The sequence below is a fragment of the Lutra lutra genome, chromosome 13, assembly GCF_902655055.1.
Source record: "Lutra lutra chromosome 13, mLutLut1.2, whole genome shotgun sequence".
Taxonomy (NCBI): Eukaryota; Metazoa; Chordata; class Mammalia; order Carnivora; family Mustelidae; genus Lutra; species Lutra lutra.
This window is the reverse complement of record NC_062290.1, coordinates 42,385,642-42,399,485: the sequence shown is the minus strand read 5'-3', so window position 1 is coordinate 42,399,485 and position 13,844 is coordinate 42,385,642. Positions and strand designations below refer to the sequence as shown.

The 13,844-nt window shown below is 38.1% G+C and overlaps 1 protein-coding gene across 7 annotated transcripts in view; it reads right to left on the bottom strand.

Moving 5' to 3' along the window:
- The window catches only part of CCDC171 (coiled-coil domain containing 171), a 303,028-nt gene that overhangs the window by 154,312 nt on the left and 134,872 nt on the right, over nucleotides 1-13,844 (bottom strand). For all 7 annotated transcript variants that reach the window (XR_007122375.1, XM_047700701.1, XM_047700703.1 and 4 more), the window contains 2 exons: nucleotides 1,832-2,336; nucleotides 553-669 (listed from right to left, as the gene is read on the bottom strand). Coding sequence is in view for 6 of the 7 variants with exons in the window: in XM_047700701.1 (XP_047556657.1) it covers nucleotides 553-669; nucleotides 1,832-2,336 (622 nt within the window). In the remaining variant the exon portion in view is untranslated. The remainder of the gene's footprint in view (nucleotides 1-552; nucleotides 670-1,831; nucleotides 2,337-13,844) is intronic.

The following is a 13,844-nucleotide window of genomic DNA, read 5'->3' as shown; positions in this document are numbered from 1 at the left end:
ATCTTTTATACAAACATATCCTGCAATCTGAGACCATGAAAAAAAAATTTAGATCTTTCGAAATCACTGATTCCATGGCTGGTCGAAAGAACTGACTATCCAAATTCACTCTATTTAAAATCAATTCAGAAAATATCACCAAATGAGAAAAGTTTCTTACTGATTCTGTTATTACTCAATCTTCTAAAATGTATAGCTAGAAATAGAAATAAAGACTAAAACATTTGTAAGAACATTACCAGTATGACTTAATAAAAGAGCTAATGAGATTTCCATGGGAAAATCAGATCACAAAGGGAAAAAATAAGGTGGATACATTCACAAGAAATGTCATTTAATTTCCCCATAAATTAAGACAAAATTACCCAACAAAATTTACAGTAAGTCTCTACATCATTAGAGATTTAATAATTTCTTTGTACTTGAAAAAAAGAAAGAATGAAAACAAATACATTTTCTTCCTAGATGGTTTATTAGGATTTGTACCATAAAGCATCTCTAGACATTTGCTTTTAAGCGTATTTCACAAGGACCTAGAAGAGGGAGTTTTACCTGTTTTACTAATGACTTCCTGTAACTCAGCCATAGAAGTGACTATTGCCGCTAGAAGGTCTGAACTGGTAAGCCAGCTGAGTGCTTGCAAACAACGTAACTGCTCCTTCTGATGCTCTGCAAAAAAAGAAAGAAATCCATCTTGCAATGCTACAAACATTTAAAAATCCGTGTTTAAACTTCATACCCACATTAGGTTATTTAATAAATAGATCAAAACTTATAGACAGAACTTTGCCTAGTGTGGAAAAGTCTACAAATAATGCTAGATTTGACTGAGAATTTATTTACCTATTATATAAATTAAGTGAAGTCGAGAGAGAGAGAAGATGGGGCACCTGGGTGGCTCAGTCCGTTAAGCATCTGACCCTTGATTTCAGTTCAGGTCATGATCTCAGTCAGGGTTGTGAAATTGAGCTCCACGTAGGGCTCCACGCTGGGCATGGGGCCTGTTTAAGACACTCTTTCCTTCTCTTCTACCGTCCCTCTTTAGTCCACCCCACCCCTGCTCATACACTCTCACTCCCTCTCTCTTTCTCAAAAATAGAGGAAAAGTTTTCTTGAGTTCTGCTTAAATTACTTAATGGCTTGATTTTTAAAAGTTAAAAATTGAAATCATTGTTTCCTCAGAATAATCAAGCACTTAAAAGAAAGTTAACTGGAAAATTTATTTCATCTCATTTTCGTTCAATTCCTCAATAGATGTTTAACTCTGAGCATTTTATTCTGATTCATAGAAAGTGAAATTAAATTTTACTGGTAATTAATTTTACATAGGGCAGAGTCTCTGGATTGACTTAATTGAAAAATCACTATATAGACTCTTTACTGTGAAAAGAGCATTCAAATATAATAAAGCTAAAAATGTATATATAATGAAGTTGAAATTATATTTGCCACTTCCTTTATGCATAAATATATATTTACCCATACACATATACATACCTACATACACATGGGACTATGTTACATAATTTGATATATTAAATGATTTTTTTAAGTTTTTACATAATGGTTAAACATAGTCACATTGTACATGACTTACATTCAACTTAGATTTTTTTTTTAATATCTTATTTATTTGACAGAGATCACAAGTAGGCAGAGAGGCAGGCAGAGAGAGAGGAGGAAGCAGGCTCCCCGCAGAGCAGGGAGCCCAATGTGGGGCTCGATCCCAGGACCCTGGGATCATGACCTGAGCCGAAGGCAGAGGCCTTAACCCACTGAGCCACCCAGGCGCCCCTCAACTTAGATTTTTAAAAAGCATAAATGATCTTACTTGGAAATTTCTGCTTGTCTTTGGGCTCTCCTGTACACACTAACATGCCTATGCCTTCTTTGAAACTTTCCATCCAGGTAAAAAGAGAGGCACAGGACTGGCCCAAAATCTTGAGCCTATTTGCTGCCAGAACTGCAATAACACCTTTCCGGAATACACGTATCAATCCTTTGAATGGTTTTTTCTTCATCTTGGCTTCCTCTTGCTTCTTTTCGTCTACACTTGACAAAGCCTGGGCTAGAGTTCTAACTTCCAGTTTGAACAACTCAAAGGTGTTGACCTGCTCCTGGAGAAAATCTCTCTGTGTAGATAAGGCACATGACCGGCTGTAGAGAGGATATAAGGCACCAGCCATCAACGCACAGGCTGCCAGCAACGATGTTTGTTCCCTCTGAGTCTGCGATAACATGTTTTTGAAGCGTGAATTTTCAAGAACCAACTGCTCATGGGACCTCTCAATACGATTCAATTTTTCCATATTTTTTTCGGCAATTTCTTGAAATTTCTGTAAGAAGTCAAACAAAATATTGGAAACAAGTAGGCATTTGATTCCTTCTCCAGAAAGAAAACACACTTTTGTTGACAACGTCTTCAAGAGATCCATGTCCAAAATAGCCAAAAATACGTATGACAGAGCGACAGTGGGCCAAACAGCTTAGATCTAAGTGTGCACACTGATTTTTAAGTCCTTGTACATAAAAGACTCACATAAAATCGAACATGTAAATTTGAAAGTCCTTCATAAATTTCCTCTACACTTATGCATAAATGCACATATTTAGAAAAGGAAATTTCTCCTCTTCCATTCCTCACTAACTTTTATTTCCTGCTTTTAAACAGAAATTACACCACCAACAGAAGTTTTCCTATATGTGAAGACTTCACATTTTGTCAGAATAAGCAAAGGGTTAAATCAATAATACAACAAATAGACTGCATGACTCAGTGGGTTAAACCTCTGTCTTAAGCTCCCGTCATGATATCAGGGTCCTGGGATGGAGCCCTGCACGTTGGGCTTCCCGCTGAGTGGGATGTGTGCTTCTTTCCTTCTCTCTTCGCCCTTCTCCCCCACCCAACGCCACATGCTCGCGCTCTCCCTCTCAAATTAATAAAATCCCTTAAAAAAAAAAAACAACAACAACAAATGGCACTTGACTGCCGTTTACTGGAATGAGGACGGACTGGATCGCAGGACAAACTCTCTCATTTCAGCTCTTTCTTACCTTCCCAAGACAGAACAAAAAACAAAGTACAGCTCCAGTGGTGGGAAGAAATACTAACTCTAAGCTGGGCCCCAGCAGTTCTCTGATCCTTTTTCCCTCATCAAGGAACTTGCAATCCAAAACAATTTGAAACACAAAGAAATTTTAATTGCAGACAGCAAATTTTAATCGTTAGAAAATAAACTAGTTCTCTGTGAAATCTTATGCCTAATCATTAAGGAACTGCTGAGGTAGAGTAAATTTCAGAAGATAACAGATCCCAATTTCCTTTACTGATTCATTTATCATTCAATAAACATTTATTGATTACTCACTAAATTCCATGTGCTAGAAAAACAGACAAGCAAATCAATTATTGTGGCATAATGCTATGATAAAACTATGCCAGATTGCCAGAGGTACACAAAGGGAGTTGGCATAAAATGATATTGACAGGTTTTTGGAGGGATATGACAAAGGTAGTAAGGTATTAAAAAAAAAAAAAGCTACTGATAAGGAAACTAATCATAGCTATCCTATAAGAATTTAACAACCAGAATTGAAGAAAATAATACAAACTCTTGCTTACTCCTCAAGATTTGATATCAAAGCCTACCACGGAAAATGTTGATTGGTGGTAGCCAAAAGAATTCAAACTTGTAGAAATATACTGCTGAGAAAAGTAACTCTTGGGCCAAATTCAACCCCAAAGCAAGGGGATGAGATTCCCAAAAGGCACACAGTGAGTAGAAGGCCCTTGGACATACAGTCCTGAGTACAAAGGAGTAAAGGAAGTCCACAAGGAGCCACTCTCTGAAGGATTCAACTTCTTGGATGCTTTCCCTTGAGCAGGGGAAAAACTGTATTTTAGTTTTAAGTGTTTTTATATTATAATCCCCTTTACTTAATCCAACTCTTCTCTGAAGTCTGACCCAGCTATATCTATGGTGCTAGTGTGAAAAATAAAAGAACCAGGAAATATAGGAACTGTGGCTTGCCCAACCACATCTCCACTGATGGCCAAGCTGAGGTAGCAAGATTTCATCACTGGGACTGTGTTCCAGAGCTCTACACAATGACACATGTAAAGGAAGTGGTGTCCCACTGGGAGCAGCGGAAAGAAGTGAGAAACTCTGAGAACTAGCCGAGTACACCGCTTGGAAGCAGATGTGAGACACCCTTGTAAGGGTGGCAACCTTTAAGAAAAGGGAAAACTGACATGAACTATGGCTAAAGAAGGCAGGAAGACCAGTGAGCGGAAGAGGAAAAGCCAGAAAACAGGATAATGTATTCTAAGGAAGTGCAAACAATTCAGAATGCCTGAAGAGAAGAGGAGAATGATGGAAAATTGACAAGTAGGCAGATAATAGATAATTAAGCTACGGAAGCCATAAGATCCTGGAAGTCACTCTGCTTTAGTTAATGGGTGGGAGAATCAAAAATCTTAATAAAGACTACCAAGGGCAGCCAGGGAGATGTAGGGAGTGGGGATGGAAGGAGAGGAGGAAATAGAAACTATAGCAGTTAGTTCTGTATTTTCTCCACAATCAATTCCATTAGTTCAATTAGAGAGGAAAACAGGAAAATTCTAGGAAATCCAAGATAAAAGAGGCAGACTCGCCAAAGCTAGATAGTAGACATAAAAATTAACCTAACTGGATTCCAGGAGGCTGCCAACTTACACATTCACAGTTCTCAAAGTCTCGGGAAGAAATGTGTTTTCAACAAAAAATACTTTTTTTGAACAAAAAAAAATGAAGAGATATATTTGCTAATGACATTTTAAATATTACAAAATAATATGTGAAGTCATTGGTCAAAATCAAATGGGTTGTTGAAAGAGAGCTGAAAGTATGTTAACCCTACTGGAATTGAAATTTTTTAAATAAATAAAATAAAAATTAAAAAAAAAAATGAAAGAGAGCTGAAAGTAAACAAGCCCCTTCTGGAAAAGATTAAGCTAATTTTAGCACATGAGAGACCTCCAACTCTTCTACCATATACAGCTGGCCCACTTCAGGGCCTCAGGTTGAAGCTGAGAGCGTTTTAGCACGGCAGCCAGGAACTTGCAGTCCTGGGATGAGGATGACAGAGTAATCAAAACGTGGCGAGACATGGATAAAGATCTGAAATAAACTTCCCAAAACACCCCATTTCTCTCGAAGAAGAGAAAACCAGGAATAAGCTGGAATGTTTTAAAAACAGAATTGGGATTCCGGACTAACATGGCCAGTTGTCATTTTCGACTGCCTGGGAGAAGCAGGTGGCAGTGCAAAAGAAGCAATATTTGAAGGTCCTCATTGTCATTCTGTGGCCCCCGAGTTTTGATCATTTGTAATGATTATACATTTAAAAGTGCTGATTACTAGTAATTACTACCACTATGGATGATTTCATGAGACGCCTATGATTTGTATTTTAAGAAAGAGATGCCATTCACAGATTGTTAAAACAGTAAAAATAGGACTAAGAATACATATGAAGTCTGTTTATAAATAAAAATAATCTCTAAATTCTACCTCTGAAACTAATAAAAAAATAAAATGAAATAAACATAAGGGTGTATATGTCCTTTCAAAAAATAAATTTTAAAACTAAAAATAAATAATCTCTAAATACTATTTAATTGTCTAATAATGCTGTTGTCCTCCATCATTCTTGGTTTAAGTAATTATAACCAAGATACCAGTTATCAACTGTTATTGTTATTTTTTTCAAAATCAACCACCAAGGAGCGCCTGGGTGGCTCAGTCAGTTAAGTGTCTGACTCTTGGTTTCAGCTCAGGTCATGATCTCAGGGTCTTCAAATCAAGCCCCATGGGCTCTGTGCTCAGCAGGGAGTCTGGCTGAGTTTCTTTCTCTCTCTACCTCTGCCCCTGCCCGCTGCATTCTCACTGAAATAAATAAATCTCTCTGAAATACTCTCACTGAAATAAATAAGTAAATCTTAAAAAAAAAAAAATTAACCAGACCAATATTCAACTAGAATATCTAGATAACTAGAATTAATTAGCAGGGTGATTAAAGATTAAAAAACAATGACGTTAATTATTTAAATTTTTAAAGCTCTAATTGATGCATATTAAGTTAACAACACAAAAACCTCAATAACATTAATACTTAATGAGAGTTTTGTTCATTTCTTAACAATTATGTTTCTGCATCTCGACTGTCTCCACTGAGATCTAGAATCACAGATCTCACTGCCCGACCTAACGACCCCATAGCCCTCTCAGGCTAAAGTATCCTGTCTAGTACTGCTGATTTGCATCCTAAACATATCCATAATAGTCCTCTTCATGTTAGTCCTACTAATATCCACCCAGCCGTTCCAAATAAAAAACTTTTTAGTCAGTCTTAATTCCTCCTTTCCCCCCATCCTCTACACTTCCAAATCAAAGTCATCCGCAAGTCCAGTTGGGTCTACCCGCAAAATCCTGATCCAGATCCTTCTCCACGGCGACCCATGCTAGTCCCAGCTCTTTACCCACAGCCACTGATGCCCACTTCAATGCTACTGTCACATCAGGTCAGTCCAATCCTATTGTTTAACCTCTTTATCTTTACTGAACCAAGGTTCTCTCCTCAAGTCACAATACCCCCACATGCGGTCTGCTGCAAAGGTTTCCACCTTTTCCCAGGATCCTCAACCTGATGAAAAAGGAGAGAACAGTCTGCTCCTTTACTATTCAGACATGAGACTCACCACTTCTTCTCACAAATGCACCATGTTCTCTAGCACCCCTGGGTCTTCCAAATCCCCTAACACTATTCAAATCCTAACAGTCTTCAGAGCCCATTTCAGGGTCTAGCTATTCCATGACGCCTTTCACTATAATCCTCACTCACACTGACCTGACCTTCTCTGAACTCAATTGTATCACTTGGGTATTTAATTCCTATACTGCCACTTACTTATTTCATGTGTGTATATCTACTCTCCCTCCAATACAATAGAGGGCTAGTTCCTAGAAGCCAGGAAGCATTTACTGTAGTGCCTGTCACCGTGCTCTGTACCCTATAGGTATTTAGTAAATATTGAAAAAATTAAAAAATCCTTTATAAGATGTTCTTTGGTGCTTAGAACAGTTTTTTGCTCATAATAGGCACTGAATATATACCCAATGAATAAAAAGCTTTAAAAATGTAAGGAGAAGAAAAATATAATTGAAAAAAGATATAATTTCCAAATATAATTTGAAACTTATCAGCATGTCAGAATTCTGTTTTAAGATTAATTCTGATATTCCACAGGGACCTTAAGAAGTACTGCATTATTTACTGTGAATTATTATTGAAGAACAAAGCTTGTTTGATGGTAATACTGGAAACAGCAATAAGAGCAATTTTCCCCTTTAAAAAAAAGGGATTGAAGGCCAATATTTTTAAAGCAAATATAAGGAACATCACCTTCAAAGGGGACAAAAGCATTCCTAACACTGAAAATATGTGCTCCTTAGTGTTTTTAATTTCAGAAATAACATTTGCAAACTCCTCCAAAACAATACTCTTATCTTGAAGAATTAAAAAAAATGAATATATAGTACAGATATCTTTTATACAGATTTCTTTGGCATATCAAAAATACTATATAATCTCACTAGCTTTCCTCTACTGTCTGATAAATTCAAAGTGCCCCAAAATGGGGGCGGGGGGGAGAGATACCTTCTTTGCCTAATGAATCACGCACTTACATCCTGAAATACACGGGCTCCAAGGGACACCTTACAGTGCTCCATGAACTCTGAGATTTTGGGCCAGAAATTTGACACTTCCCTAGGGAGTAAAATTCTTTTTTATCACTTTTGCTTCCTGAGTTCTTATTCTTTATGTTGGCAAAAGACAAAATGTAAACCGGACATTCAATGATACATAGACATCAAAGGACTTCATTTAAAAATGTCTTATTTTTACAAGATTCATACCTTGTCTTTTTATGCAACAGTAAAATTTTTTTTTTAAATTTTAAAACATAATAAATTCACCTGCTTATCTTATGATGCCAATGCTTCTCTGTTAAAAATAAAGCACATTTTGTGAAGAGAATGGAAGCCTCAAACCTTGCTGGTGGAGATGTTAAAATGAGGCAGCAGCTTTTGAAAACAGTTTGGCAGCTCCTTAAAAAGTTAAATGTGGAGTTACCATATGACCTAGAAATTCCACTACCTGACCTTCATATAAATATACTCAAATGCCATAATGATTATTTACTTAAAAACACTATCTTGAGGGGTGCCTAGGTGGCTCAGTGGGTTAAAGCCTCTGCTTTCAGCTCAGGTCATGATCCCAGGGTCCTGGGTTCGAGCCCCGCATCGGGCTCTCTGCTCAGCAGGGAGCCTGCTTCCCCTCTCTCTCTGCCTGCCTCTCTGCCTACTTGTGATCTTTGTCTGTCAAATAAATAAATAACATCTTAAAAAAAAAAAAACACTATCTTGATTTTCAAGTCTAACATGGCAAAAATACTATGTGCCAAAATGGTCTGTGCCTCCGTCTACTTTTGTTTCTAAAGCAGGAAAAATTATAAACTACCCTTTGGATAAGCCAAACCTTTAAAAGGACAGAGTTCTCCTTATCATTACACTGAGGATAAAGGTGTCGATATAGGCAAGTTGCTTGACTTGCTGACTGTTAAAAGATACTACGTCGGATTGTTGATAAGTCAGCACTACGTCTCAATTCTGACCTGCCTCCGGTCCCCCTTCCTTGTGGGTTTTCAGAGCCTGGTGGAGCGCCCCAGTTCGCTCCAGTCTCCCTCTATAAAAACTTCAAATATTGACACCTCCTCTTCTAAGCTCATAGCACTCTCTTGGGAATTAATTACACAGAGTTGTCATGATAAATCTTATATTATTTCTTGTGTGTTTATGTGATGCCCTCCCAACTAAAGTTGACAGTTTTTGAGGAAAGAACTAAGTATTATAGTATTTTAATACCACAGCACAGAGGGGCCCCTGGGTGGCTCAGTGGGTTAAGCAGCTGCCTTCGGCTCAGGTCATGATCCCAGGGTCCTGGGATCGAGCCCCCATCGCGGGGTGGGTCCCTGCTCAGCAGGGAGTCTGCTTATCCCTCTCCCTTTGCCTGCCTCTCTGCCTCCTTGTGCTCTCTCTATATATAGCTCTGTCAAATAAATAAAAATCTTATAAATACCCCAGCATGTAATACAGTGCCTTATATGCCTGGTATATAACATGAAGAGTATATTTTTATTAATATTAAATATATTATGTAGAAGTTGTCTTGATATTCTTACCTATAGTAGCAATTTTGCAATGGAATATACTAAAAATTTGGCCTCTGGATAAAAAAGAAGTCTAAGAGAAATAAAAGACAAGGAAACTAGCATTTGTGAGTGGCTGACAGTGGGTCACTGGTTTTTCATACATCATCATGGTTAACCGTTAACTAATCAAGAATCACCTGGAAATGCAAGTTCAAGAAATATGGATCTGAGCTGTCACTAGACCCATTTTCAGGTATTATTTGGTATACAAAAACAGCGTCTATTTCTAAAAGAAGCAGTGTGGTAGTGTAATCACAATTGACCGGAAGATCATTAGTGTATTAAAAAAACACATAACATTCACTTTGCAATTTCTAAATGCCAAGCAAGGGGCTGGACGTTTTACATCTGTTACCTCTCTTCTAATCCCAACTCTAGAACTTCCTCTCTACACAAATAAGTGGTATCAGGTCTCTGAACCTTGGTTTCCTCATTTGTAAAAAAAAGAAATGATGCTTAAATGACCTGTCTCATATGGTAGTTGTGGGACTTGAGTAAGAGGAGGCACACAAGTTATTAATAAAAGCATTAAAAGGGGCACCTGGGTGGCTCAGTGGGTTAAAGCCTCTGCCTTTGGCTCGGGTCATGGTCTCAGGGTCCTGGGATCAAGCCCCGCATTGGGCTCTCTGCTCAGCGCGGAGCCTGCTTCCTCCTCTCTCTCTGCCTGCCTCTCTGCCTGCTTGTGATCTCTATCAAATAAATAAATAAAATCTTTAAAAAAAAAAGCATTGAAAAATCTATTGAGCATTGTGCAAATTCATTGATAGCCTTATTTAAGAAAAAAAAAATCAGAAGCAGAGGACTTTCTCCTATTTCATCACAGGCGCCCCATCACACCAACTCAGAGTCCATCGGTACGTGGTGGGCACAGAATTGGGTGAAACTAACTCTCTGTGAATCACTGCAAGCAGCTACAGCCACCTATCACCTCCAATAACACAGACAAGCTGAGCTCGGAATATTTTTGGAATTCAATTAAAAAGAAAAAAAAGTTTCAATATCTAATAACACTAATCCAGATTTCTTGCCAAATGTAGTCTTAATACTGTCATACAAGAGAAATAAAAAGCAATATATTATGATGAACCTCAATTTCTTGGATTTTTGATCTCCATTCTTAACTCACATGATTTTACTAAGATGTCCAATAAACCTAAAGCGTTTACAATAAATATTACACAAAGGTTAACCGTACTTAACCGATAGGCAAAAATCTTTACTTTTACGAGGGGAGTTATTCCAGTCATTCCATCTTTTTCAGATAAAAGATATAAGAACATAAATACTTTAACAAAAGAAAAGTTAATAAGAGAATGTGATCTGGCATTCTGGCCAGGTGCTTCAGTAGGCATACATGCCTGAGATGTATTTACATGATGGCACCAAAGAATTTAAATTGAAGAGCTACCCAACCACATGGCCAGCACATTTTGCCTAACGTTAAAAACATGCTGTGATACTAAAATCAAGCTTCCTGTTCCACAAGTATCATTCATCTCATAGCATCCCCACTGATTGTTTAAAGCTTACACATTCAAAACCTTGCAAATAATGCTATATGTTTTTTCAGATAAAAAACTATTTGAACCCCAAAATTGTTTTTTATTTAACCTGTCTTTTACTAGCTATATCTTTAATATAAACAAACATGAAACACAGGGCTCTATAGATAAGTCATTTGTTTCCCAGCAGATGCCTCTTATAATAGCTATGTTCATCTAACACCAAACATCCTCTACAACCTACAATACTATCCAACAACTGTGGATTTTTCTTCTTTATGTTCTTATCAATATAACTTTTGAAAATATATTAATTAATAGAAAATGAAAATAATGTTATTTGTATTGCATCTCTGGGGAGGAAAAGCAGAAATAAAGAATTAAACATACTGGGCGCCTGGGTGGCTCAGTGGGTTAAGCCGCTGCCTTCGGCTCAGGTCATGATCTCAGGGTCCTGGGATCGAGGCCCGCATTGGGCTCTCTGCTCAGCAGGGAGCCTGCTTCCCTCTCTCTCTCTCTCTGCCTGCCTCTCCATCTACTTGTGATCTCTCTCTGTCAAATAAATAAATAAAATCTTTAAAAAAAAAAAAAGAATTAAACATACTGAAATTTCCTAAAATAAAATGTATATACCCCATAATATGCATTATAATAGCAATTTACCAACTATAAAACCCAAATGAATATTCAATTATATTTTATGAAAATTTAAATATGTATATAAATAATATAGACAATATGACAATATATATTATTAATGTGCTTTCAGGAATAATGAAAATTATATTTTCAATTTGCATACCCAAGAATCAAAGCCTAGGGTGTCACATATCCTTCAGGAAAAAGTCCTCAGTGAGAGAATCTCTTAAAACACTAGCATTTGTGGGGCGCCTGGGTGGCTCGGTGGGTTGAGCCGCTGCCTTCGGCTCGGGTCATGATCTCAGGGTCCTGGGATCGAGTCCCGCATCGGGCTCTCTGCTCGGTGGGGAGCCTGCTTCCCTCTCTCTCTCTGCCTGCCTCTCTGTCTACTTGTGATCTCTCTCTGTAAAAAAAAAAAAAAACAAAAAACAAAAAACAAAAAAACTAGCATTTGTGATCACTAAGTCCCTTAGTTAAGAAAGTGAACAACTATGCCTTCTTACATATTTAGAATAAAAGTGAATTGGGAAAGGAGTCCAAGATGGCAGAGGAATAAGAGACTTTAGTTTCATCCGGTCCCAGGAATTCAGCAAGATAGCTATTAAATCATTCTGAACACCTTAGTGAACTCCACTCGAGACCTAAGAGAACAGCAGCAACTCTACAAATAGAAAAGCAGCCACTTTCTGCAAGATAGAAGGTGTGTGGAGAAGTGAATCTGGGAGATACATGGGAAAATAAACCACAGGTGAAGGAAGCCTTCCTCACCTGGCACCAGAAAGTGATAGAGAAGCACAGCACAAAATCAGAACGTTGAGAAGTCTGCTCTGGTGAGGGACATCCCTGCCTGAAAGATACTCAAGTGGTGAAAAGGGGCAGAATCCTAGATGGGACAGTGTGGTCTCAGGACCCTCGGGGTCACAGGAAGACTGGGGGTGCCTGAGCGTGGCAGAGTTCCCAGGTATCGAAGCAGGGAAGCCGACTGCAATGAGCGAGCCCAGGAGAGGGCTCTCAGCTCAGGGTTGCCATAAACCATAAACCAGGAACCACAGCACAGTTGGTTTGAGCAGAGGTCCAGTGAGTGGCAGAACCAGGGAGAGCCCTCTTCCTCCCCCTGGGAGTTATCCAACAAGAGTATGCAGGGTTTGGAGACTCGAAAAGGGATCATGTGCCTGAGATAGAAATGCTCAGTCATAGGCCTGGTAAGCATGGAGTGCAGACAGGGACTAGGGAGACAGGCATGATTGACTAACTGCTTTTCCCTGAAGACGCACAAAGGAGTGTGGGGCATGAGCTTTCAGCTCTGGGGCTGAAGACTGGGAGGCCGCCATTTTCATTCTCAACCTCTAAAGCTGTAGGAAAAGCCTTCAGTGAACAAAAGCCACATAGAGCAATCCTGAGCTACTTACTTAGTCTGGCCCCCTGGCAAGAGTGATGTAATTCTGCCCGGCACAAAGACACTTGAGAATCAACACAACAGGCCTCTCCGCCAGAAGATCAGCAAGAACTTATGGCTAAGACCAAGTTTACCAATCAGACATATACCAATCAGACATAACTGCAAAACTCCTGTGCTGGGAGAAAATAGTATATAGAATTCACTTTTTTTTCCCCCATGATTCATTAGTCTTCCCATTTTAATTTGTTTTCTCTTTCCTTTTTCAACCAATTTCTTATTTTATCAACATTTTTAAAGCCTTTTTTAATTTTCATTTTTACAGTTACATTCTATCCTTTCATTGTATTCAATTTTATTTTTGCATATACATAAGTTTCTCTTTCTTTACAATTTTGGGATACAGTTTCTTCTAACAGACCTAAATACACCAAGAATTGAGTGTATGGCTCTGTTTTCTTCACTTGTCTGATCACATTCTCTCTTTTTTTTTTTCTTCTTTTTCTTTTTTTTTTTTTTTTAAGATTATTTATTTATTTATTTGACAGAGATCACAAGCAGGCAGAGGGGCAGGCAGAGAAAGAGGAGGAAGCAGGCTCCCCGCTGAGCAGAAAGCCCAATGTGGGGCTTGATCCCATGACCCTGGGATCATGACCTGAGCCAAGGCAGAGGCTTTAACCCACTGAGCCATGCAGGTGCCCCTTCTTTTTTATTTTTGATTAAAGCCTTTTTTAATTTTCATCTTTACAATTATCCTATCATTTGAATGTATTTAATTGTATTTTTTAATATATATAAGTTGCTGTTTCTTTACCAATTTGGGCTGTAGTTTCTTCTAACAAACAAACCAAAATGCACCCAGGATGTAGTGTATGTCTCTGTTTTGTTCACCTGTCTGTTTATATTCCTTCTTTTTTTTTTTGTCTTTTAGTTTTCATTTTTACAGTTACATGCTATCCTTTCATTGTATTTAATTATATATATATTTTTTTCT